The sequence below is a fragment of the Castor canadensis genome, chromosome 14, assembly GCF_047511655.1.
Source record: "Castor canadensis chromosome 14, mCasCan1.hap1v2, whole genome shotgun sequence".
In the NCBI taxonomy this organism is placed as follows: domain Eukaryota; kingdom Metazoa; phylum Chordata; class Mammalia; order Rodentia; family Castoridae; genus Castor; species Castor canadensis.
This window is the reverse complement of record NC_133399.1, coordinates 2,667,311-2,691,622: the sequence shown is the minus strand read 5'-3', so window position 1 is coordinate 2,691,622 and position 24,312 is coordinate 2,667,311. Positions and strand designations below refer to the sequence as shown.

Sequence of the window (24,312 nt, the reverse complement as noted above, 5' to 3'; positions counted from 1 at the left end):
AAATTTCACCATAATACTGGGTCCTTATAGTTTCTAAAATGGAAATGATGAAGGAGAGCAACTAAATACGAGATGGAAGAGAGAACTCGAGCATTCCAAGATACCTGCATTGACTCTGAACCTGTGAAATGATATTTGAAAGTGGCTATCAGGACATTAAAAGTGCCTGCCTAGGAAGTGGAAGGCCTAAGTTCAAATGTTAGAATCACCGAAAAGTAGATGAAAAACTCAGTTGTGGTGCTTAGCTATTGAGAGGATGTCGCACAGGGATTATCAATTGGATTACAGCCAGGGCAATTTAGTGAGATTCTGTCTCAAAATAAGAAATCTTATGGATGTAGCTCACCACTAGGAAGCTTGGCTAGCAATTACAAGGCCTTGGGCTAAGCCCATAGTAATACACACACACACACACACACACACACACACACACACACACACACACAGAGGAAACAAAAGAAGGAAAGTGCATCAACCATAAACTACAAATATACATTACAAAGGGAAGGAAAGAAAAAATAAAAAGAAGGAAAAAAAGCATATTTGATATCCTAACAGAAAAACAGAATGGAACACAGGGAAAGCACAATTGAAACAAGAAGTTAGAGCCAGGGACTGGTGGCTCCCTCCTGTAATCCTAGCTGTTTTTGAGGCAGTGTTAAGGAAGATACATTTCAAACTTACCTTTGTAATTTCAGTTTCCCATACATTTTTTCAACAATACCCAACACATAAAAGGGCTGGTATAGAGTCTTAATTGGTAGTCTAGCTAGCAAGGGTGAAACCCTGAGTTCACACCCCAGTACTGCAAAATTAACCTGCTCAAAAATTTAAATTGGGGTACATGTTAAGTAAAGACAAGTCAGCAATTATATTAAGGGATATTACAAGAGACATTTGGAATACATGATGATAAAGCAGTCAGCTGCCATTGAAGACATAAAAGTCCTTAATAGGTGTGAAGATAAGCAGTGTTACAAACTACAAGAAAGCAAAAGCTTATCAGATTGCAAGGAAATCATCAATCAACAATGTCCTTTGAGCTTTGCACCTCTGCCTCCTACCTGTAATCCTACCTTCTTGGGAGGCTGAGATCAGGAGATTTGACATTTCAAGCCCACCTGGGCAAATAGTCCTCAAGACCCCATCTCAAAAGTAACCAAACAAAATGGACTGAGGTGTGGCTCAAGTGGTACAGTGCCTGCTTTGCTAGTGTGAAGCCCTAAGTTCAAACTCTAGCCCCACAAACAAATTACTTGAACATTTCAACACACCAGTTAGTGAGAGATTAAAAAGGGATAAATCAGTAATGAAAAGACTAACTCAAAAACCTTATCAGCCAACCAGATTCAATTATTTTCATAGGATTTATCAGCCCAAAGCTGCAGAGTAACTGTCTCCTCATGATAAAATGGAATATTCACAAAGCTATGCCATGTTTTGACCTGTAGCTGAAAACCTAAGTAATGTAAATCTATAGAAATCAACATTTGGGATTCACAGAGGAGCGTTGACAGTATGAACCTACCGAATAAGTGAAAACAGAAGAACCACATGTGAATGAGGTTGAGAGTTCTATACTTGCTGAGGTTGTAAGTCTGTTTGTCCTGGGACTGTTTTCTCCCAAGTGTTTTGGGTTGAAATGGATCAATTTCCTTGAGAAAGACCACGCAATTTACATATGGAGAAAATCAGTGAATGTCAGGCTTTTGGAAAGCAAATTTAAGCTGAATTATGCATAACAGTTTCTTTACAGTTACCACCTTCAAGAATCTGAAGTGAGGTTTTCTCTCTCTTCAATATTAAACTGTAGAAGGCAGATATTTTTCCATAGGAAGAGGGTAGAAAAGCTTGATGGACTACAATGTTAAATCCTGAGGTTTCTCTGATCATTATTAGGGATTATGCAATTTAGGGCTGCCTTTCAGGAATCACGGTAGTCTTCATGCTCAGAAATCTGCTTAAAGTCAGGAAAGTGTGTTTTACTTGTGATCTTGGGCAACACAGCAGCCTTGTCAGAGGTTTTACACAGCATGCTTTCCATTCTTTCCTGCTTCCCAATCAAGCACTCTACTTCTTGAGCCTAGCCTCCTTTTTATTCATTTTGCATCTTTGTGGAATATAATTGCCATATAACTCCTTTTTCTCCATTCATGAAATATAACATCTTTGATAATGTGGTTTTATTATCTTGTGTGAAAATGGTTAGATTGAAACATGAAGTGTGAGAAAGCCTTGGCCATCTGCTTCATTCCAGTTTGTAGAGCTTGAACATTTTCCCTGCATTAACTTCTTGTGTCTTAGCCTTCCTGAGTCTCCCCTCCTTAACTGACATGATGAGTTTTTTCCATGGGATACTGAGTCTGGGATTTTTGAGAGTAAGTTGTCCCATTTTCAGGAGGACTATGCAAGAAGGCTTCAGTGAGTATAAGCGGCAGGTGCCAGATTCAGAGGGACAGGACAAGTTCTGCCGAGTGTAATCATCCCACAAACTAAAACAGATCTCCAACAAAGGAAGACTTATTTGGCCAGGGCTGCTGAATTGTGTCATTTTGAACTCACTCATTCCACACACCACAACCTCCCAAACCCCCTGTCACTCAAGGGCTTGGGGGTGGGCCCTGTGTCCAGTAGCCAATCAGAGCGGCTGTTCAATCGCCTGCACCTCCCGTCCAATGAGGAGCGACGGTGTTAGGCGATTCACGATGCCTTCCTCATTATCGCCATATTTGCCATGCGCCTGCTGGAGGGACATTGTTCGGGCTGCACAGCTCAGGCAGCCGTGTGAAATCTTCTGACTGCAGGACCATAGGGACGTCACGTGGACGCGTCAGAAGTGGGAAATGGTGAGAGGGGCCTGGGCATCTGCAGTCCGGGAGGAGGGACTTTTGGATCCAGATTCCCGAAGCTGCGGTGGTTTTGACTGGGCCCTGTCCTGGAGTCTGCGCCCTGATCTCGTGGTTGGGGTCTTATTTCTACTGTAGCCTGGAGGGTGGCCGTGGACCAGGAGCCTTGAGCCCCGTCCTGTGTCCCTGTGAGACGACTTGCACCCAACCACAGCCCTGATGGGAGACTCTGTCTGTAATTCCCTGTCCCGCAGTCTGAGGTGGCTGGGGAGCCTCCCGAGTTCTTAATGGAGTTTGTGCCGGGACAGGGCGCTTCTGTGCAGTGTCCCCATGACTCCTCACTGGGACCTGGCTTCCCTTTGAGTCCACCGGTTCAAGGGAAGCCTGGGCTAAACTCTATGCCCTGTCCTCTCAATGCAGTGCTTCTTAGTGCTGCCAATAAGTCCCAAAATTTCCACGAATCCGCACATTGTCAGATTCATTGGAAATGCGAGTCCACGTGGTTGCCTTCTCAGCCGAGGGGACACCTTTTGCCCTTCCTGACTATAGTAATTTTCCACAGGTTGTTTCTAGAGTATTGTTTTTTAATGAAATGCAGATTAACTTAGACCGTGACTGTAAGAGAATTGCTCTAGGTGGAAAGCTCCGAAAGTAAGATATATAGGCATCTCAAGGCAGAAAGGCAATTTGCTCTCAAAGAGAGGAGAAAACAGAAGAAATAAATTTGGAGTGGACAGACATGGAGATTGGCAAGAACAGTTTTCTCCTGTGATCAACTTGGTTTCCTTGTTACTTGTTTAATTTTGGGGACTGAAGTTTGAAATCATAGTTTTGCATTTACAAAGCAGTGCTCAACTGCTTGAATCATATCTCTGGTCTTTTTTCTCTGGGTATTTTGGAAATGGCATCTACTAAACAATTTTATTCTAAGCTGATTTTCACTCTCATCCTGTCAGTCTCCCCAGTACCTAGGTTTACAGGGAGCAGCTACAAGTCCAAGGATCTTCCTGGTCTTTTCTTGACTGCACCGGGATTTGAACTCAGGTCCACACACTTGCTAGGCATGCGCTCTTACCACTTGAGTGACTCCACTAGCCCTTTCATGTGATGGGTTTTTTTCAAGATAGGGTCTCTAGAACTCTTTGCTAGCACAGGCTTTGAACCAAGACACTTCTAATCTCTTTCTCCTGAGCAGCGAGGATTACAGGCATGAACCACATGGACCTGGGTTCTTTGTGATCCTATGGGGACGCTAAAGTGTGATTTCTTTGATGACTCAGGCTCAGATTTGTCAAGTTCACGTTGCAACTATTTACAAATCATTTTGAAGATATTTGCAATGATTACTTCATAATAATTTTTTGGGATTACTTCATAATAATTTTTTAGGGCATTTGGGAAGTGTGTGAGGGAATGTCTGAGTTTGCAGAGGGGGTGATGGGAAGAATGTTGGTTCTGTGCTTCTTTTGTAGTGCAGAAATGATTGGAAGTGTGAGTTAATTGCAGATATTTATAAGTGTTACAACCTCAGAATATATCATGCCACCATTTTCTTTTGTGTTGAGGTACATGGTTAAACAGAGTGTAATTTGTGCCAATCAAAACAAGTCTGGGAGGCCCAGGCTTAGAGAAGGACACCTTTATATTTTTCCTGATGGGGTAAAAAGTTAGTGCATTTGGAAAGTGATGTGGGTATGTAGTATAAATTAGAAGTTTTGGTCCCTGTGTCAGTTTCTAGCAAAGTGATTCTGAAATCCTTGAAATTTCTGCAGCAATAGGAGTGTATTTGGTTGTTTTCCTAAGCCCCATTGAAGCCATGTTTGCATTTATTCTAATGGCTTGTCTCAGGGTGTAGGTCTCTATGACTTTAGGAAGGTGAATGGTGTGACCAGACATAGCAAACATGTTCTAGGGCTTGGTGTCTGTTTCACACTGCCCAGAAGTTGGAGGGACTGTGCTAAGTCTGGACGGTGTCTGATTTGAATTGAAAGACAATTAGTTGGTGTTTGAAATTTGGTTGGTGTTGGTAACACCACATATTTGTTATCAGAAGTGATGGCAAAGAAATACAGCACAAATGATAACATTTGAGTTCTTTGGGGGAGTGTTTGGTAATGTTACCAGAGTGTCCATTCTTGGTACTTACGTCTTGTGTGAGGTGAATTCAGGTAAGGCACTGGAGTTGAGCAAAAGTGAAGCATGGCTCATGAAGGAAAAAGTACACATTGAACAGACTTCATAGGTAGCAGTTAGGCATAAACCATGTGGATACACTAAGCAAACCTAAAATGGTGGAAGACATCAGAAGGTTTCTGAAAATAAACATTGCAACTGATACATCTCAGTGTACATTGACAAAGATTAAGATAGCTCACTAAGGTCACAGGATGTCAAAAGGTGACTCTGAATATTTCTCTTACCTTAACGAGGGTGCATGATAGCAGTTTCTGGAGCAATAGATTTTTCACAAAGTCACAAGCCTATAAACCATATCCCTGTGGTTAGGTTGACCCAGATGACTTTGCTCATTTTCATTACATAAAGTTGCCCTAGTGTTCTACACTGTTAGCAGAATATTCCTTTAGGGTGGGGATTTTAGGATTGATGCTCTGTAGAGTATGGATAATTTAAATTTACTAGGAAGTTTTCATAGTATGTGAATTTATCTGAACTTTTATGGATGTTTCCTTATTCTGTGATTTGCCAATATGTGTAATGTTCTAATTTATTATACTTGTTCATTTAGCATTAAACAGCTTCTTTATGTGCTGATGCTTGTACTATACTGATGACCTGTGGTGTTGAGCATTTTTCCTACTTGTTCTTTCATGTTACTCTCACCCCAATCTCAGCCCTTCCTCTCTGCCTGTCATTCTTCTTTTGCTATTCCTTTGTTCTGTGTAAATGGTGTTCTTCTATTAATGTGAAGTTTGGGTGGTTATTATAAATTTTGCAAAATGATATGCTGTGCATTTAGCTGGTGTAGTACAATCTTGCTGAAATCCTTTATGTACCTATTTATTTACTTATTTTTTACTCAGGGTCTTGTGATTGCTAAGGCAAGCACTACAACAGTTGAACCAGTCTGAGGAGTGTAGTCCTTTATTAGTTATATTATCACATTTCTGTTCCCCTTTATGATACCAAGTATGTGTAAAATGTGTTGTTAATAATTTCCTGAACGTGTAAAATCCTTTCCTAAGTAAGCTACATTCATTTCAACTAAAGATGTGCTGCCTATTCACAATAGCCAAGTTATGGAAACAGCCAACATGCCCCACCACTGACGAATGGATTAAGAAAATGTGGTATCTATACACAATGGAATTTTATGCAGCCATGAAGAAGAACGAAATGTTATCATTCGCTGGTAAATGGACGGAATTGGAGAACATCATTCTGAGTGAGGTTAGCCTGGCCCAAAAGACCAAAAATCGTATGTTCTCCCTCATATGTGGACATTAGATCAAGGGCAAACACAACAATGGGATTGGACTTTGAGCACATGATAAAAGCGAGAGCACACAAGGGAGGGGTGAGGATAGGTAAGACACCTAAAAAACTAGCTAGCATTTGTTGTCCTTAACACAGAGAAACTAAAGCAGATACCTTAAGAGCAACTGAGGCCAATAGGAAAAGGGGACCAGGAACTAGAGAAAAGTTTAGATCAAAAAGAATTAACCTAGAAGGTAACACACACACACAAGGAAATCAATGTGAGTCAACTCCCTGTATAGCTATCCTTATCTCAACAAGCAAAAACCCTTGTTCCTTCCTATTATTGCTTATACTCTCTACAACAAAATTAGAGGTAAGGGCAAAATAGTTTCTGCTGGGTATTGAGGGAGTGGGGGGGAGAGGGAGGGGGTGGAGTGGGTGGTAAGGGAGGGGGTGGGGTGGGGGGGGGGAGAAATGACCCAAGCCTTGTATGCACATATGAATAATAAAATTAAAAAAAAAAAAGATGTGCTGCTTCATGGACAGGACAGGCATATTGGTGTGTTCCCCACTATTGTTTTTCCATATATAACTGTTCCAATATATAACCCATATATACCTGTTCTTACTAATTTCTCCTATTACAAGGTATCACCTATTCCATAATTCACTTGCAATGACTTTAAGCAAAGGTTTTCCTTGATCACCAGTAGTGAGGAAGAAAGTAAAGAATTTTTGTTCGTTTGTTAATTTTCTAACACTGTTTTCCTTTATGTGATCTAAGTCCTTAGCTTATAAATTTTTGTTTCTATCTAGAGAGCTTTCAACAATTTACAAAATTCAGAGAGTTGTGACATGTTCTGTGAATTTTAAAGTGTTTTCTTTCTCTTCTGTCTGCATAATTTCAATAATTTTCATGTTGATTGTTCTTCTTATTCTAGTCCACTGTTGAGCACCTATAATGATGGTTTCATTGAACTTATTGTGTATCCATCTTCATAATTTCTATATAATCCTTTGATGATTTCCAAGTTGGTACTGACATTTTCTTCATTGTACATAGTATTTCCATTTTGCTGTTTGTTCAACATGCTTGCCTACAATTCTTAGAGTCTACTTTGGACAGTTCCAAGAAAGGCTTTGTGAAATGAGTTCACTGCCTGAGATTTTTCAGCAATCAATAGTCTCATTTTGAAAATAGAATTTTGGACCAGTGCCAAAGCTTCTTCTTTGAGGTTCATATATTTCTATTTTCCATGGAACTGCATTGCATGTTTTGTGAGGCTCTTGCTTTCTGTTACTTAAGTCTGCTCCCTGATCCTGTGGATGCCACAGGCTTATGCTTTTTTTCTCTCCCTCTCTTCTGATCCTCAATTTTCTACTTTGTATATGGTGCTGTCCACTACAGAACATGCAGTTCTTTCCCATCTTTGCCCAATTTGAAAGATAATGCTTCACCATCTTTCTGGCTGTATTCCTCAGAGGTACTAATAATTCACTGATGCACTAGTCCAGCCCACCATCTTCACTTTTCATGACTTGTGTAGATACTGAGCCTTCCCTTCGATCAAATGTACATTCTCTGTGTTTTATGTGTTATTGATATGATATCGTTTCATTTGTTTTTCTTTGGTGTTTTGTCTCTATTAGAAATCATTTCTTACTGATGGAATTGCTGAAGTCGTAGATCATCTGCTTAGGAAGCATGCAGCCAGGTGTTTAAACCCCAGTACTGCCAAAAGAAAAAAATGTTTTCTTCATAGTTACCACAAGGGGTACATAAAATATATTATGGCTTTTCAAAATTTAGCAAACAAAACTTAGCTTTAGTTGAATATAAAGACAATTTTATTTCCTTCTCATTCCACATTCAATATTATTGCAGTCAGACTTTACATCTCTCTATACTTTATATTCATTAAGAAATAGTATATGTTAATTTTTTTAATGTTTGTTTCTCACCAGTTACAAAAAAAGTTTGGTAGGACTCTGGTTTGAACACAGGGCCTCACACTTCTTGACAGGCACCCTACCATTTGAGCCACTCTACCAGCCCTGAAGTTAAAAAATTTAATGCTGTCTTACAACATTAGGGTATTCTAAGTATGACTAAGATTTACTTTTTTCCGGTGGGATTAATACCATTTTCATGCCATTTTAAGGTCACTTTGTATAATTTTTGCTTTTTTAATCTGTAAGCTGTCTAACTACCTTCTTAAGGAGGACATACACAGAATATTCTAACCAGATCATCAGCTTTGATAAATGCAGGCTGACACTACATGCCTAAGGAATCCATACTTCAATAAGGACAAGTGGGTTTTAGTGCTATCCACATCTAAAGTCAGAGCTTCATGGTCTTTCTGTTTGTGCACAATTGCTCAAAGCATAATTTTGGTAATTTCATTACCTAGCAACACCACCTCATAGAAGTGTTTACCTGTTTGATTTGGTTTTTTTTAATTTTTTTTTCACTTTTTTTTTATTATTCATATGTGCATACAAGGCTTGGGTCATTTCTCCCCCCCACCCCCACCCCTTTCCTTACCACCCACTCTGCCCCCTTCCTCTCCCACCTACCCCCCCACAATACCCAGGAGAAACTATTTTGCCCTTATCTCTAATTTTGTTGAAGAAAGAGTATTAGCAATAATAGGAAGGAACAAGTGTTTGTCCTGGTTGAGATAAGGGAGTTGACTCACATTAATTTCCTGAGTGTGTGTGTTACCTTCTAGGTTAATTCTTTTTGATCTAAACTTTTCTCTAGTTCCTGGTCCACTTTTCCTATTGGCCTCAGTTGCTTTTAAGGTATCTCCTTTAGTTTCTCTGCGTTAAGGGCAACAAATGCTAGCTAATTTTTTAGGTGTCTTACCTATCCTCACCCCTCCCTTGTGTGTTCTGTAGACATCAATTAGGTCCATTTGAGCTATTGAATATTATAGATCTTGGATTTCTTTATGATTTTTTGTTTGGATGACCTATCTATTGATGATAATGGGGTGTTAAAGTCTCCCACAAACACTCTGTTGGCGTTTATATATGCTTTTAGGTCTTTCAGGGTATGTTTGATGAAATTGGGTGCGTTGACATTCGGTGCATACAGGTTGATAATTATTATTTCCTTTTGGTCTATTTCCCCTTTTATTAGTATGGAATGTCCTTCTTTATCTCATTTGTTCAATGTAGGTTTGAAGTCTACTTTGTCATAGGTAAGTATTGCTACTCCTGCCTGTTTTTGGGGGCCATTGGCTTGGTAAAACTTCTTCCAGCCTTTCATCCTTAGCCTGTGCTTATTTCTGTTGGTGAGATGGGTCTCCTGTAAGCAACAAATTGTTGGATCTTCCTTTTTAATCCATTTCATCAAGCGGTGCCTTTTGATGGGTGAATTAAGTCCATTAACATTAAGTGTTAGTACTGATAGGTATGTTGTGATTCCTGTCATTTACTTGTCTTAGTTGTTTGAAGGTTTGATTGTGTGTACCTATGTTGAGGTTACTCTCTACTTTCTTGCTTTTTCTTTTCCTATGGTTTGGTGCTGCCTGTCTCTTCATGGTTAAGTTGGGTTTCACTTTCTGTGTGCAGAATCCCTTGCAGAATCCTTTGTAGTGGTGGCTTTGTGGTCACATATTGTTTTAGTTTATCATGGAAGACTTTTATTGCTCCATCTATTTGGAAGGATAGTTTTGCTGGGTAGAGTATCCTGGGGTTGAAGTTATTTTCATTCAGTGCCCGGAAGATCTCACCCCATGCTCTTCTTGCTTTTAATGTTTCTGTTGAGAAGTCTGCTGTGATTTTGATGGGTTTACCTTTGTATGTTACTTGTTTTTTCTCTCTTACAGCCTTCCACATTCTTTCCTTAGTTTCTGAACTTGTTGTTTTAATGATGATATGTCGTGGGGTAGTTCTATTTTGATCTGGTCTGTTTGGTGTCCTGAAGGCCTCTTGCATCTGTATGGGAATATCTTTCTCTAGATTTGGGAAATTTTCCATTATTTTGTTAAATATATTATGCATTCCCTTCGCTTGCACCTCTTCTTTCTTCGATGCCCATGATTCTCCAGTTTGGTCTTTTGATGGAGTCGGTGAGTTCTTGCATTTTCTTTTCACAGGTCTTGAGTTGTTTAATTAATAGTTCTTCAGGTTTTTCCTTTAATTACCATTTCATCTTCAAGTTCTGAGATTCTGTCTTCTGTTTGTTCTAGTTTGCTGGATTGGCCTTCTGTTTTGTTTTGTAGTTCTGTTTCATTTTTTTTTTCTGAGGTTTTCCATATCCTGGCTGTTTTCCTCTTTAATGTTATCTATTTTTGTCCTCAGTTCATTTATCTGTTTATTCATCGTGTTCTCTGTATCATTTTGGTGTTTATACAGTGCTTCTATGGTTTCCTTTATTTCTTCTTTTGCTTTTTCAAATTCTCTATTTTTGTTGTCTTGGAATTTCTTGAGTGTCTCCTGTACATTTTTGTTGACCCTATCCAGTATCATCTCTATAAAATTCTCATTGAGTACCTGTAGTATGTCTTCTTTTAAATTATTCTTGTGGGCCTTATTGGGTCCTTTGGCATAGTTTATCTTCATTTTGTTGGAGTCTGGATCTGAGTATCTGTTTTCTTCATTCCCCTCTGGTTCCTGTACTAATTTTTTGCTGTGGGGAAACTGGTTTCCCTGTTTTTCTGTTTTCCCATCATTGTCTTTGCCTTTGTTACTGTCCCTGTACTGTGTGCAGTTAAGTATTTTCTAGCTTGTAATAAATACAATGGTGATATTTAGAATGGAAGGGTGAGAGGAGATGGAAATCAAGAAGTTAAAGAAAAGGGAAAAACAAATACACAGACTGGAGGGAGAAAACAGAACAAGGTATCAGACAAGAAGATTTCAAAGGTATAAACAGGGAGCTTTAGTGTACTAATTGACAGGAATCTGAACAGACCTTAGAGAGACAGAGAGAGGATTGAAATCAAAAATAAAAAAAAGATAATAAAAATAAAAAATAAGTAAATGAGAGAAAAATCTATATATAAAAATGTATTAAAATAAAATGAAAAAATAAAAAATTTAAAAAAACCAAAAAACCTCCAAGTTCAAATGCAATGAAGTTTCAGTCTTAATAATTGGGTGTCTGTCTCAGTCTCAAATCCTGGAGATGGTGCCTCAGATGTTGTTCTGTAGTTGTCTCATTAATGGGGACTCATAAAGTAGAACAAAACTACACACACATGCACAAAAAAAACCCTACCAAGTGTCCCAAGTTCAAATGCAATACAGTTTCCGTAAGTTTTTCAGTTTGCATGTGTAATTCGGTTGTTCTCTCATCAAAGGTAGGGAGACAAAGAAAAAAAAGAGTCTGGAGACAGGTCTGAGAATGGTACCTGCAGCTGTGGCTTGTCTGCCCGCTGCTGTCAGCCTGCTGTTGCTGGAGGCATTATTTATGCAGATCTCACGGGTGAGCCTAGCACTCACCTGGCCCAGCAGGCTTTGTTTGCTCAGAGTTCTCCTGTGCAGGAGCCTCTGCTACAAGCTTTCCCCTTTCCAAGCACACTGGGAAAAGTGACACTGCACCTACATTATCAGGCCTGCATGTTTATTTACAGTTCATGTGGGAGGTGAGTCTTCCCCCCTCTCCTGTGCAGTTTTCCTCCCACCACCACTTTCACAAGCTTTCCTGCTCCTGATTACTGGGCGGTGCTGCTGCTCCTGCCAGCTGCCATGTTTGTTTACAGTTCTCATGGGAAGTGGGTCTTCCCTCCTCTCCTGTGGAGTTTTCCTCCCTCCGCCACTCTTACAAGCTTTCCCGCTCCTGGTTGCTGGACACGCAACCCCACTCCCACCAGAGCGTCTCCGGCCCGCCCAGCTTGTTTATTTACAGTTCCAGGAAGGATTCCCTTCCCCCAGTCCTCAGTGCTCAGTGTGCCCCACCCTCTTTCCCACGTGTCTTTATTGCTCTTATTGTTTATTACTCAGTTTTTCTTTTTTCCCCGGGTGGAGTTTGGTCTGTCCAGGGGGCTATGCTGCTCTGGCCCAGGCTTGTCTGTGGGAGTACAGCATACCACGAAGCTCACCTGGTCCGTGTCTTCCCAAGCCATCTGAGTGCTGGCGACTGGTGGCCCCAGGGTCCTCCTGGTTTCTCCGTTTAATGTGAAGTGGAGATACTCTGCGCTAGCTGGAGGTGTGGATGGGTCAAAGTTATGCCTTTTCTAAATGATTATGCCTGCAAAGTGTGTCTCTGGCGTCTCTCCAAGATTTCACTATAGGAGGCATGCTTTCTGCTTCCTCCCTCTGGCTGCCCTCTTGGAATCCTCTTCATGTGTTTTTTGTCCATTTGAATTTTTTCTTTTGAGAAAGTTCTCCGATTTATTTTCTTATTGAATGATTAAACTCTTCATGTACTGTGAGAAAAGGAACAAAAATCCTTGAGGTTTTATTAGCATATATTAATTATGCAAATTAATGGATCTCAGGGCTTGGCAGTTACTGTACTACTTAAGGCACACCTCTAGTCCTTCTTTCTTTGGCTATTTTTAGAGAGCAGGTATTTCCCTTTTTTTTTTGACCTGCACTGGTGGGGATATAATCTTCATCATCTCAGCTTTCCAAGTACCTCAGATTACAGGCAATGGCCATTGGTGTCTGGTTCAGCATGACATTTTCATACATCTTTGTGGTGTACTTGGATCAGAAACACTCTTCCACACACCTCCTGCTTATCCTCTTCCTTTCCTCAAATAGTCCCTACTACTTTCATGTCTTTTGAAATAGTCGTATGTCACCGAAAAACTCTTCCTAAATAGAATTATTTACACGTGTCTTTATATATAGATACTTGAAATATAAAACTATTCTGATAATATATATATTGAGAGATATTGATGTAAACTTTATAGATACTTGTAAAAAATTTTTGAAAGATACACAAAAATACAGAATTTTTTTGTATGAACACAAATACCCCATATAAATATACAAGATAAATAAATATTTTTTGCTGAAGAGGTATCATTTATTGAATTAAATAACACAGTTTAAAAAAATCTGTTAATTGTATATCTGATTTACCTTAAAGCAGATTTACAAGCAACCACTAATTGTAGAAAACAGTAGAAAATAAGTTTCTATGTGATCCTTTTGTTTACTGTAAGAAAATGAAGTATTTTTACAAATTTTTAAACCTTAAGTTACCAATGGTACTAAACAGCAACAATTTAAGCAAAACTTCTCAATTTTTAAGAAAAAAATATGTTTTCATTTTCTATTGTTGACCCCATTTTTAATTATTTCCAGTGGAACCAAAACCTCCTGAACCCCATTCAGTGTCATCCAACACTTGAACTTGAACTATTTCTGGATAAAAAATCCATTCAAAATGAGCAGAGCAATTTGATCACCCTTTTTTACTTCAAATTTCTCTTTGCCAAAGTCAAACAGTATAACACCAACATTTCCTCTGTAATCTTCATCTATGACACCAGCTGCTACATCTATGAAGTGTTTTGCAGCCAAACCAGAACGTGGAGCTACCCTTCCATAGCACCCAGAAGGAAGAGCTATCTGAATGTCTGTTTTCACAAGTGCTTTCTCCATAGGTAGTACTGTATAATCATAGGTACTGTACAGATCATAGCCTACAGCCAATGAGGACCCTTGGGTGGGGGCCATGGTGTGCCCCAAAAGGTGCACAAAGCAGAACTGCATGTCTCCCTCCTCCACAGGCCAGGCCTGTTTGCTGGGGAAGGCGGTGGTTATCTCTTCAGAGCAAGGCACGCTGGAGCAAAAGAGCAAAAAATGTGGAGAGCCAGGTGAGTTTGGCTGGAAACTCACCAAACTACTAAATAAATGTTCTTATTTGATAAATTCACAGAATAAAATCCTTTGTATCATAATACATAAGAAAAAATGGTGAGCAGAAAGCCCTTCACCTAGTGCATCTCATTGGCCCTCAGTCTTTCTACTCACAAAAATACTGATTTTGCTTGGCACCAGTGGATTAAACCTAAAGGGTAATTACTTGGAAAGCTGAGATTCGGGAGATTGTGTTGAAGGGTAGCCTCAGTGAAAAAGTGATCCCCATCTTCAAAATAATCAGAGCAAAATGGGGGTGTAACAGAGCACCTGGTTTAGAAGCACCAAGCCATGATTTCAAACCCAAATGACACAATCCAAAAAAAGCCAAAACTAAAATATGTACTGTACTTTATACCTGTCTCAGAGTGGTGTATTTTACTATTAGCAAGAGAATTTGGTCTAACACAACCAGGTTGTATATTCAGTCCTATCCAGAACCTATTAAGAAAAAGGGTTTGTGATAGCAAAAACAAAAATAAAAAACATGCCTTGGTATTTAGTCTTCCTGGATTTGAAGGATTACATTTACTATGAAGTGCCTTGCTAATTAACTGAGCAATGGGTATATAGCTAGAGAAAGGGCTGGAGAGGGAAGTATAGGAAAAGGAAGATAATGATAACTCCACATAAGCAATGGATTTTTAAGGTATTACCAGGACCCAGAAAATGGAAGAAATGATGTCTACACCTGATGGGCCTGGAGGCTCTTATACAGAAAATAGAAAAGCCAAGGGAGAAGGTGCTACTGCTGATAATGTTGAGATCTTCAGGGAAAGAGTCAAGATGATGTCCCAAAGGCAGTGAATAATGCATGGAATGAAAAAGGTGTTGAAAGTTACTTTTAAATTGATCTTACCATGTTTGAAATTGTAGATTCCAAGTTCTGGGAGAGTAGGAAACTGTATATTAGTCAGCTTTCACCCCGTAACAAATTCTTGAGATAGTGAAACTATAAGGGTTAATGTTTTTTGTTGTTGTTTCCTAGTTATGGAGGTCTCCATCCATGATGAACTGGCTCTTTTGGATTTGGACATGGGGCCTGGCAGCACATAGGATAAGGAGCATAACCATAAACACCATGCAGGGAGCAGAAGAGCAGAAGTAGGGTAGGGTCCATTGAACTACCTTGATGGCTTGTCCCAAAGATCTGAAGACTCATACTTGGTCACAATTTTTAAAGGTTTGAAAACCTTACAATAATCCCAAGCAAGGGACAAATCCTTCACTCATTTGCCTTTGGATGACATCAGTTCAAACAACACCAGGTAGGAGGGAATGGGGAGTGCTTTGTGAGTAAGTAGTAAGTTACAGCAACAATAAGGAGTCCTACATGCAGATGTGTTTGACGGTCCATTCACTGCAATATTGGACCTTTATGCAGGCATGCAGAGAAGTGGTGGGGTCACACTGTCATTTCACAAAGTCTGTGAAAGTAAGCTTAGAGAAAGACTTATGGAAGCAGGTGCATGAATGAGTTTATGAATGTGTCAGTTTCTTTTTATCAGAACGTTAAAGTGTCTCCATGTGGTTTTTCCCTCTCTTTAAGGTCAACATTGAAGGAGGGGGCATTTTTACCATGTGAGGAAGAGGGGTCTCTTGGCATGCTGAGGCCCCAGACTTAAATCCTTAGGTGTTCCTGCTGCAGCACCTGGGACTGTTGCACTGTGAGGCACTAATCCAGTCTTCAGTGTAGTATTGAAGCTTGGAGATATGCTGTACCTTCTGAATGTGGGTCTTCATTGTAACTTGGGGTCAAACAGTCTCCTTGTCTGACTATTCCAAAGTGTTTTTATTCATTAAAAAAATTTTTTTTTTTTTAAATCTTCACTCTTGCATCCTTCATACAGTTCTGGTGAGAAAGCTTCACTTTCTCCTTGTACTTTTTAACTGTGGTCCCTTGTTCACATGTTCTTACTTTGTTCAGGTAATATAGTTTATGTTGAGATCTCAGGTGTAAGAAATACTTGTCCATGAAGAGAAGTGCATGATCCCAATTCCTGAAATGTGACAACATCAGGCCTTTCCTCCTGGTCAAGTGAATCCTCACCTTGCCTGGCCTAGGACCACAACTTTTCTGTGATCACAGGCTGTCCCCATGGGAAAATGAATGTGAAATTCTCACAGCATATTCCTGGCTCCATTTCCCAGTGGAAGAAGGGTCCATTCTAAAATGCAGGTTCTGCTTAATGATGATGAGTCCAGAGGCTGGACTGTGGAAGCACTAGGGAGGAGGCCTTGACAGCTGAGGGCTGATCCTGGATTCATTTATTTGGCTTTTGCACTGTCCCTAGTATGGGTTTCACTTCTTCTGTTTCTCAGATCTCAAGGGGTGGGTTCTGGATCCCTAGCCAGTGAGAAGTGCTTGAGAAGTGCTTGAGAACTGGTGAGTCACAGGCTGGTCTAAGGAGGACCCTCTGCTTAATATAGGAAATGCCTTCCTGTCTGTGCCATTTTCTGGATCACATTGTGCTGCTGTGAACAATTCTATGTAATTCAGTCTCGTACTGTGACCTGTGCATCGTGCCATGGTAGTGAGCAGAACTTAACTCACCAAAGAAGCCTCAAATGGTTTTTGCAAATACCATCCTGTACCCCAGGAATATGAGGATGTTAGAAAGGGCCTGAAAAGGTTGGTACAGACCTGGGCCTCCCAAGTACAGCACCTCAGTGTGTGGCCTGAGTCTCTGCTTGTGCAGCTTTGCACTTTTCCTTCCTCGCCCTGAGGTGGACTGTTCAGATGGGTGAACTCTTGCATCCCACCCGTTATGTGCAGTGACCTGGCCCAGGCCCAGAGCCCTGTTAGGACTCCTCAGCATTGAGCTCTAGGTCTCCCCAGCCTTCAGTTGGTGGGGGGTTCTTGCTTACTCCCTTATTCTTGGGGCATTGGTGATTGCTCTGAATTAAGTAAGTGTTTAGAGGCCGGTGTCACATGAGGGCCAGCTCTGCAGTCCAGTTCTTCACAGGGCTGTCATAAATTCCTAAGCTGAAGTTTTCTTCACATTGCCCAGCTCGCTGCATAGGCTGTGCATGTGTACATGATGTTCATAGTGAAAGGGAAATGTTGGGAAGGTGTTGAAGGTTTGAGGTTTTTGCAATCTCTGACATAATTGGAGTTGTCTGGATAGTATGTTCAAACTTTAATTTCAGATGGAGGCAGGACCTGAGTTATTGAAGTCACAGTTATCAGGACAGCACCAACTATGAGGTCTGCAAGGTCTCAAGGGTGGACACTTGTAACTTTTCATTCTTTTTCTTTCTTTTTTTAATGGCAATACTGTGGATTCAACTCAAGGCCACATGCTTGTTAGGCAGGCTTTCTACTACTTGAGTCACTCCACCCACACTTTTGTGTTTTTTTGGTGGGGAGGGGCTTGGGGTAAGGTTTTAACTCTTTCCTTTTTTCAAAACAGACATGCTATTACTGCTGGAGTAAATATTCCTTTTTATTCTCTTCAATCATTTCTGGAACATAATTCGCATATAAATCCACTTTACCCCTATAAGACATAACTCTTACTATGTTTTTGGTATTGTATTTTTATTTCCTTGATTTAAACCATTAGATTGAAACATGAGCTGTGAGAAATACTTGACCATCTGCCACATTCCAAAATCTAGTGTATGAACATTGACGCTACTACATTGACTTCCTCTGTTCTTGCCTTTCTGAGTTTGCCCTCCTTAACTGACATGAGAAATTTTCTCCATGGGACATTGTGTCTGGCATTCTTTAAGTATACCTGTCCTACCATTTTCAAGAGGAATATGCAAGAAGATCCGAGGAGTATGATCAGATGCAGGTGTCAGGACTGGAGGACCAGGACAAAATAAGCTGAATGCAGTTATCCCACAGATTGATGCAGGTCTCCATGGAAGGAAGTCTGATCTGGCAAGGACTGCCCCTGGATTCTGTCAAATGGAGGATCCTCTTCCTGTCACTCAGGCCTTGGGGATCCAGCCCTATATCTGTGAGCCATTCAGTATGGCTGTTGCTTGTCTGGAGCAACCCTCCAGTGAGAGGGCTAGTGTATAAGGTCCACTTCCTATCATGGTTGCATTACAGCCTGGCCATATTTGTCTCTTGTCTGCTGCTGAGAGAGTTCTTAGACTACTGAGTTACAGTAGCTGTGTGATCCCTTTTGCTCTAGAGTCTCTGATCTGAATTCACTGCTCTCCTGTTGCCTGCAGGATGGGACTGCGCCATCAGCTGGGAACCCTGTTAGGGCCCTTGGTCCTATGAGGTGGCTTCATTTTACCCACCAGCCCTTGCTGGGAGATTCCTCCCCAAACCCATGTCTCCCAGACTGAGTTGACACTGGGGTGGCCATGGGAAAGTCCTGACTGTACAGTTTTAGAGTTTGGGGTCCTGCAAATCTGTCCTCATGTCTCTTTTTCATTATGTGGATCTTGTTTCCCTTGGGATCCTTGAGATTCAAGGGAAGCATGGGCTGTAGTCTATGGCCTGTCCCCTCAGGAAATGCTTCTCTGCACTGTCTATAAATCCTTGAATTTCCGTGAATCCAGCGCATTGTCAGAACATTGGAAGTGTGGATTCACATCTGTATGTGGTTGGGTTTTGAGTAAAGGGGATAATTTTGCCCTTCCTGACTTAACTGTAAATTTTCCACAGGTTGTTTCTAGACATTGTTTAGAATGAAATGCTGATTAACTTTGGCCATGACTTCAAAAGCAAGGCTCTTTTCGATTGCAAGTATGCACAGATTGTTCTTGCCTGAGCCTGAGCCACCACCCCAGACCTGGAGATCATGCTAATCCCTCCTCATGCACCATTGGCCATCAGAAACTAACCAAGTCTTTCCCCTCCCACACATTACTAAGTACTTCAAATTCTTTGCCTCATGCCAGTGACTCACACCTGTTGCCTATGCTACTCAGGAGGAAGAGATCAGAAGGATGTGGTTAGTTCATGGGATGAAATCTCTGAAATATCCAACAGAGGGAAGGGCTGATGGACTGACTGCAGTGGTAAATCAACTACCTGGAAAGCATGAGGCTCTGAGTTCAAACTCTTACTGCCTCACCCCACCCCTGCCATAGCCAGAAAAGTCTTGAAACACAAAGTCTACTCTAATTTTTCCCTGCTCACTGCTATTCCACTGCATGTGGCAGAGATCACAGCACACACTGGGATTCCCTCCCTCGCATATGATATAATTCTTTAATACATCCATGTGTTCTGCCTGGAATCTCTCACATGACTCATGAAGAATCTGGTTGTCTTACTACCAGGGAACATGCAAGATTGCAACACCAGGACTCTCCTCCTAGTCCAGTGAGTTCTCCCCTAACCTGGCCTAGGAACCACTTGTCTGAGATCACAGTCTATCCCTTTGGAAATATGACCATGGAATTATCTCATGATATTCCTGGCCCCAGCTCCCAGTGGAAGAAGTAGTGTCCAGTCTAAAGAGCAGGTTCTACTTAACTACAATGAATATCAAATCTGGGGTGGGTGAGGAGCAGTGAGGAGGCCTGGACTACTGAGAGCTGTGGATGGAATCTGCTATTTGGTCCTGGCACTATGCCAAGTAGGGGAGCACTTGTCCTGTATCTCAGATCTCATGGTATGGGGCCCAGGTCATTAACCAGTTAAAAGGATTGGAGGGAAGAACTGATGAATCTGAGACTTTGCAAGTTAGTTAACACAGGCCTTCCTGGCTCTGCCATTTTCTGAATCATGCTGTGTTGTTGAGAGCAGTTCTGCATGACTCAGTCTCTCCTATTGTGACCAGGAGGGTGGGCAGAATACCACAGAAGTTTGAAATGGTGAGTTTTTGGCTGGTGTCCCCTGACCTGAGAGGATGAGAAGGTTACAACTATCCAGAAATAGTTGCTATAGACCACAGGCTTCCCCTGTACACCTCTGGAGTCTGTGAACATTGGTACAGCTTTGCACTCCTCTATAGAGAAGTGGGGATGGCAGATGGGTGAACTCTGGCATTCTGTCCTCTATGTGCAGGCGTCTTGCCTCAGGCCCAGAGCCCTCTCAGGGCACCCTGCATCTGACACCACTACTTCTCAAAAGACCATAGGCAAAGGTTGTGGCTTCCTGCATGGGAGGAGCGGTTGTCCTTTGAGGTCCTCACTTCCTCTAATATCCATGGGGGAGAGCTGATTGCTCTGAATTGCCTAAATGTTTGAAAATGAGCTGTCAAATCAAGGGCCCCTCCACCTTGCCTTTTAGGGCTATCATTAATCCCTAAATTTACAGCTATCTTCACATTTCCCAATTCATTGGAAAGGCGATGCACATGCATTTGAAGTTCATGAAGAAGGTGAAATATTTGGATGGTTTTTTCCCTCTCTGACATAATTTTTGGTGTTCTGGCCTGTGTGTAGACCATATGTTCAAAAATTAATTGCAGATGTAGGCAGGACCTGATCTTATGGAAAGAAGGGTTACAGTAGCAGTTTTCATGTACTTTGAAATACTTAAATGGCTTTTGATATGCATCTGTTATTTTAAAAAGTATATTTTAATCTCTATTAGAGATTTAACCTCTGTCTTAGTTTTCCAACTATGCCTTTGCCATTGAATTCCAGATGTATTACAACATGATCTACAATCCTACTTTGGTCGTCTGCCTCCTACCAAATTCCTAATTTTGGATATCAAACCACTTCCGGTACATTTGTCATTCTTTTTCACTCCTCCTCCTTTTCTGTCAAGAGTTCTCCCTGGAACACCGTGTAGGGAATTCTGAGTGTATGTGGTTTTGTTTTGATAAACCCCATTCAGGCTCTGTTTAATTTAGTCTAACGAGTGTGCTACCTCTCTATGACATTAGGAAGGTGACTGGTGACCAGAGAGCAAATACATGATATAATTGTTAGGCAGTAACAATTGGGTATACAAAGCAAACCTAACATGGAGGAAGAGATCACAAGGTTTCTGAAAACACACATTGTAATTAAAACTTCCCAACTCACATTGAACAAAGATTGAGATACCCTAAAATGTCCCAAGATGTCCTGAGTATCCCCCTCACCTTAAGGTGGGTGTATGACAACAGTTCCTGGAGTAACAGATATTTACTTAAAAAATACTCAACAGCCAGGCACCAGTGACTCATGCCTGTTTGCTATTCAAGATTCAGAGGACAGGAGGATCATGCTTTGAAGCCAGCCCAGGCCCATAGTTCATGAGACTCTCCAAAAATCCTTCACAACAGTAGGGCTGATGGAGTGGCTCAATGTGATGGCCCTGGGTTCAAGCCCCAGTACCACCACCAAAAAAAAAAGGAAAGACAAAAAATGCTCAGTCCCACAAACTATATCCTTAATGATGGGGAGAACAGAAAATCTTTTGTACATTTTAAGTATATAAAATTACACTGTCTTTGTTCCACTTTCAGCAGAATTTTCTTTTAAGGGGGTAATGAAGGATTACTGCTCTGTAAATTATGGATAGTTTAAATTTACTAGGATGTTTTGATGGTGTATGGATTTGTCACCTGAACTTTTATAGATGTTGGCTTATTGTGTTTTTTGCCAATATTTTGAATATTCTAATTTATCACACTTGACCTTTTATCATTAAACAGCTTCTTTGTACGCTGTCACATGCCCTGTACTGATAATTTCTGATTGTTTTTCCTACTTGTTTCTTAATGTTATTGAAAATTGGTAGAGTAATAATTTCGCCATTTTGTGAATGAGCCAAAATGGCAGCCCCGCCCCTTAACAGAAATTCCCTCACTGTAGGACAGCCCCACCCCTACCAGAGACAACTGCGCATGCGCTAACTCCTTAACCTCCCCCTTCCATAAAAGCCACTCCTCACTCAGACTCTGGGCTGCGCCATCTTTTCCCCGGCCAGTCTGGCAGTTTGGGCCTGCCATTAAACTTTGTTCTGTGGATGTGAGACTTTTCTCATGAACTTTTTTTGTGAGTGGTGTTTTTCCTTACATTTGGTGCCATAACTCGAATCAGGGTGCATTCCCAGCACTGACCTTGCTCTCCCGGCCTCCCCCACCCCATCCCTCTCTCTCTCTCTCTTAACTCCCATTCCCTTCCTCTGGGATCTGAGCTGCTTTACCAGGACCCCCAATCCTAAAAAAAGAAAAAGAACGCCACTCTCTCACTAGCTCACAGGGAAGTTCTTCCGCCCCAGCGCACCTCCAACCATTATCCACCACCGGCCAATTTCCCTCAAGGTCCTCTCCCTCGGTGAGGCTTCCTCGCACTTATGCTAGTCCAATGGATTTAGGGAATGTGAGAAAGCATTCATAAAGCAAGTAACCTTCAGACACCTAGAAGACCTCACACACGTGGATGTAAGCAGTGTGGGGAAGCTTTAACTCATTTCAGTCGTCTTCGAAGACATGAAACAACTCACACTGGTGAGAAGCCCTATGGATGGAAATAAATGTAGTAAAGCATTCATATGGACCAGCAAGCTTACAAGGCATGAGAGAGCTCAACCTAGAATGAAAGCCTATGTATATAAGCTACTTCCAGTGACCTGAGAAACAAGAATGAACTCACACTCCAGAGAAAGTATGAGTGTCAAAATGAGGGACAACTTTCACTCTATCCAGTACCCTTCATACTCATCAAAGAATTCACACAGGACAGAAACCAAATTGATACAAGCAATGTGAAAGCCTCCATTACTTCTAGTAACCTGCAAGCGCCTGAAAGAACTCATGGTGTAAATAAACACTGGGAATGTGACAAATGTGGTAAAGCATTCACATATCCCAGTCTTCTTGAAAAACATGAATGAACTCAGAAACCCTATCAATGTAAGCCATGTGGGAATTGCCTTCACTCTTTCTAGTGAACAGTCTTTGACATTACAGCGTTCACATTGGTGCACAACCATATGCAAGTATACAATGGGCAAAGCCTTCATACGTTCCAGTTCTCTTCAAAAACATTCATAATTCACAATGAAAAATCCCTGTATTAGGAAAGCAATGTGGAAAGTTTTTAGAGAGAAAATCTATAGGTGAAGCCTAGTGAAGCTGTCTGTATCTATTCCATTCATCTTCAAACAAATGAAATAATACAATCTGTGATAAACATTACAGATGTAAGATATATGGGAAAGTCTCTCTTTCCCATTACCAGAAAATACATGCAAGATATGCCACTGGACAGAAACTTAATGTCTTGAAGTAATGAGGGAAAGCCTTCACTTATCCTGCTTCCTTTTAGTAATATGACAGAACTCCATTCTCAGGCAGATGAGAGGACACAGTGCATTGACCTTTTATTAGTGCAAACATGCCGTGTCACATGTATGTAGCTTGGTTTCCTCCACAGATTGTATGGAGAGAAAACTTGACTTACGGATTTGTGCTCTTATAGAATATACTCTACCTCCTGAGTCACAAACACAGTCCAGTCTTTTTTGCACTAGTTATTTTGGATTCAGGGCCTGTGAACAATTTGCCAAAGCTGGCCTCTAACCCTGATCCTCCTGATCTCACCCTCCCAAGTACTAGGATTACAGGCATGAGCCACTGGCACCTGGCTTATTTCTTACAGATCTGTGGGTAGGTATTTCTAAATTTTATTCTGAAAATAAACTATGCTTCTTATTTGGCTGGATGCCTATAAAGACAACTGCATGGGATCCTGCATTAATAGGCTTGCTTAAGGGCTAGGAGGAGTCTCTTAAGTGTGTCTTCATGTGTTTTTTTTTTTTGTCAAACTGGGCTTTGAACTCAGGGCCTTGTATTTGCTCTCTAGCAGTTTAGCTACTCTGCCAGCCCTTTGTGTCACTTTTTGATTGTGACTTTCAACATATTCTATATTTTATATTTCCTTGAGACAGCAACTTTGTACATAGCTCTTTCACTGGATATGTGTTCCAGGCTGATTTTGAACATAGAATATTCCATCCTCAGTATCCCAAATGCTGCGATGAAAGGCATGTGATATGATACCTGTGAAAGTCTTCAGTTTTTTTCTTTCTTGTTTCCCAATGCAATTTGAATATTGTCAAACACATAGGGGAGCATAGAATGCATGTTTTCAGGTATACAGCCTGGATTTGTCCTTGTCTCATTTGTTAAAGAGATTGTGCTTTTGGCCACCTGTCTACAATGCCTGTTCTGTCAAGAATTTACTTTTTCTCTACATTAAACCCAGTGAATACTTACTTGCTTTCTATTGAGATCTATTTGTTAATCTCTTTATTATAATACGGGAAGTTTAATAA

General features: G+C 40.9%; 2 protein-coding genes across 7 annotated transcripts in view; one reads left to right on the top strand and one right to left on the bottom strand.

Moving 5' to 3' along the window:
• LOC109674122 (uncharacterized) overlaps window positions 1–24,312 on the bottom strand; it is a 387,761-nt gene that overhangs the window by 75,277 nt on the left and 288,172 nt on the right. The gene's annotated exons all lie outside the window — the stretch shown is intronic.
• LOC141416613 (uncharacterized) overlaps window positions 2,710–24,312 on the top strand; it is a 92,308-nt gene continuing 70,705 nt past the window's right edge. Inside the window, exon 1 of the mRNA XM_074053668.1 lies at window positions 2,710–2,846. Within this exon, the coding sequence (XP_073909769.1) occupies window positions 2,844–2,846 (3 nt within the window). The 5' untranslated portion in view covers window positions 2,710–2,843. The remainder of the gene's footprint in view (window positions 2,847–24,312) is intronic.